The sequence below is a fragment of the Hordeum vulgare genome, chromosome 7H (assembly GCF_904849725.1).
Source record: "Hordeum vulgare subsp. vulgare chromosome 7H, MorexV3_pseudomolecules_assembly, whole genome shotgun sequence".
NCBI classification, from domain to species: domain Eukaryota; kingdom Viridiplantae; phylum Streptophyta; class Magnoliopsida; order Poales; family Poaceae; genus Hordeum; species Hordeum vulgare.
The window spans coordinates 73,682,049-73,684,533 of record NC_058524.1 but is presented as its reverse complement, the minus strand read 5'-3'; the positions used below and the strand labels follow the sequence as shown (position 1 = coordinate 73,684,533).

Genomic DNA, 2,485 nt, shown 5'->3' with positions numbered 1-2,485 from the left:
CTCTCATGGACTGAAGAAAAAGTACAACTCATATCTAAATGTCAAAGTTTTCATTTTATTTGAGATTGTTAATTTTAACAAGGAACTCTAGCAAGGTGAACAGAACTGGCCAATCATACATCAGCAACGCTTTACCAATTTATTCACTAATGAACACCTAGAAACTCAGAGCAGTTCTTATCCCATTGTGGCAATTGTGTTTGTTTGCTAATGTTTGCAATGTAGGTGTGCCAGAAGTTTCCGCTCTTACTTTGGATCGCCATTCGTGTGATTTGATTTTACTTGGTGAAATGAAGCACACGGACTGTACCAGATTCGCCGAACGCCACTGGAAGGAAGAAACACTTCACACATCAGTTTCAATACAATAGGCCAGCTTTATAAGGAAGGAAGAAACACTTCACACATCCATCTAATCAGTTTCAAAACTACTTCAAATGCCACTGTAATTAGAAGAGGATACAGGTGACAGGAGCATATAGCTGCCACGATAGGGCGTACTTACCAATTCTAGTTTCAGCATTGCTAAATACAGTATTAAACTTATTTTTGCATCACTAAATCGAAACTAAGATGTGGCGAGAGATGCTATAGATAGATGTTAAGCTGTGTTCTTTGCCCTCAAATTAAGCTCATCGAGCCGCTCGAGCGGACAGTCAAAAGTGGATGACTGAATATATAACATCTACTTTATGTATAACATCTACAAGTACTGGGGTTGGGTTGGAGTTGGTCCAGATTCATCCAGCATGCATCTCCTCTTCTTTCTTCTTCCTCTCCGAGCTACTGCACGAGGCAGAAAAGAGCTTCTCTTAGTGACACAAGCAAAATCCTACTAAAACATATCCTGAAACAAAACAGGGAAATGCACTCGAATGTATCATCGTCTTGTCAGTCGCGAGCTATGCAGATGATTAGTACTTGTAAAACAAAATATAACAAACAACAAACTATCTTGTATCTGAGGCTGCGGGCGGCAGTAGGGGAAGACAGAGAAGGTGAGCATCATGCACTCCGGGTACTCCTCCCGGATCTTGGAGATGAGCAGCGCGCCCATGCTGGACCCCGTGCCGCCGCCCAGCGAGTGGCACACCTGGAAACCTACACCCGCACAGATCCGTCAGCCACCATTTCTCCTATGCTCTAGATCCACGCCGCCGGTGCGGAGGACGGATGAACGGAACAGAGGAACATGAGAAGAAATAGGGAAAGGGAGAAGAGGAAAAATCAGAGACCTTGGAGGCAGTCGCGGTTCTCGGCCTCCTTGCAGACAACATCGAGGACGGAGTCAATGAGCTCGGCACCCTCGGTGTAGTGTCCCTTGGCCCAGTTGTTGCCATCACCATACTGGCCGGAGACGAAGTTTTCGGGGCGGAATATGCCGCCGTAGGGGCCGGAGAGAACGGAGTCCATGTTGTCGGGCTCGAGGTCCATGAGGACGGCGCGGGGCACGAAGCGGCCGCAGGAGGCCTCGTTGTAGTAGACGTTGACCAGGAGATGCCAGCTCGTCAAGGTGGTAGCTGCAAAGCACAATTCCATGTCAATAGGATATTAGTATTAATAAACTCACTGGCATGTGGCATCTCATGTTCTCATTCACTCTTCAGCAAAAGCTCATCCTATTATGTTCACAAAGAAATAAGCAACATTCAGAAATAAGAAAGAAAAATGAAAGTCAAAGCTAACAAGTTTTTGAACATCACATGTACATACACTCCAGGCAGCACAAACAAACAAATATACTACTCCCATCTATCAAGCTACCGAAGCAGAAAGCAACCAGGACATGCTACACAACCTTCTTCTTTTTTTGAACCATAGATACACAACCTCGTTCGTTACGAAAAATAATCGAAGCTTTCGCAGTAAGTACGCTAGCTGCAGGAAACTAGTCACTCTTATCATTTTACACTCATGGTCTCCTGATGATTTCTACAATATGTTGTGAAGAATCACAATAAATAGCTATTAAACACACCAAATTCAATTGGCACTCCTTGGCCAAAGCTACCACATAAACTGAGCATCATCTGGTGTTAATAATCTGAACCGTGCACGTGCACAACCGAAGAGCATAGCACGAATGGACATGGATAGATAGATCCAGCAAAGTCACAGAGCACCAAGCACGAGCACATACATAACGAATCAAGAAGCTGGGAATCAAGAAATAGTTAAACCTCACACCAAAGGTGAAGCCGAGGGAGCTCATGAGGGCCTTGTTGCAGATGACAGTGGATAGGGAGGACACCACGGAGAGGTATCTCCCTCTCCCCCTCCCTCTCCCCGTCCCTCCCTCCCTCTCCCTCTCTCCCTCCATCCCTCTCTCCCTCCCTCTCCCTCTCTCCAGAGGGGGAGAGAGAGAAGGAGAGAGGGAGGGAGGGAGAGAGGGAGGGAGAGGGAGACGTAGAGAGAGAGGGAGAGGGAGAGAGAGGGAGAGGGGGAGAGGGAGAGGGAGAGGGAGAGGGAGAGAGAGAGAGGGAGA

General features: G+C 46.7%; 1 protein-coding gene across 1 annotated transcript; it reads right to left on the bottom strand.

The window, feature by feature from the left end:
* Nucleotides 1-278: 278 nt before the first annotated feature.
* LOC123408330 (tubulin beta-1 chain-like) lies at nucleotides 279-1,539 on the bottom strand. The gene is made up of 3 exons (XM_045101454.1): nucleotides 1,236-1,539; nucleotides 952-1,101; nucleotides 279-328 (listed from the first exon to the last, which is right to left on the bottom strand). The coding sequence occupies exons 1-3, from the start codon at nucleotides 1,537-1,539 to the stop codon at nucleotides 279-281; spliced, it is 504 nt and encodes a 167-aa protein (XP_044957389.1).
* Between the last annotated feature and the right edge of the window lie 946 nt (nucleotides 1,540-2,485).

What these genes read in the sequence shown, in the direction of transcription:
- LOC123408330 (XM_045101454.1), bottom strand. Translation starts at nt 1,539, where the DNA reads ATGGAATTGTGCTTTGCAGCTACCACCTTGACGAGCTGGCATCTCCTG. An exon ending in GAACCGCGACTGCCTCCAAG is followed by an intron (nt 1,102 to 1,235) that starts GTCTCTGATTTT and finishes GTGCGGGTGTAG; the next exon opens with GTTTCCAGGTGTGCCACTCG. An exon ending in GCAGCCTCAGATACAAGATA is followed by an intron (nt 329 to 951) that starts GTTTGTTGTTTG and finishes TCTTCCTTCCAG; the next exon opens with TGGCGTTCGGCGAATCTGGT.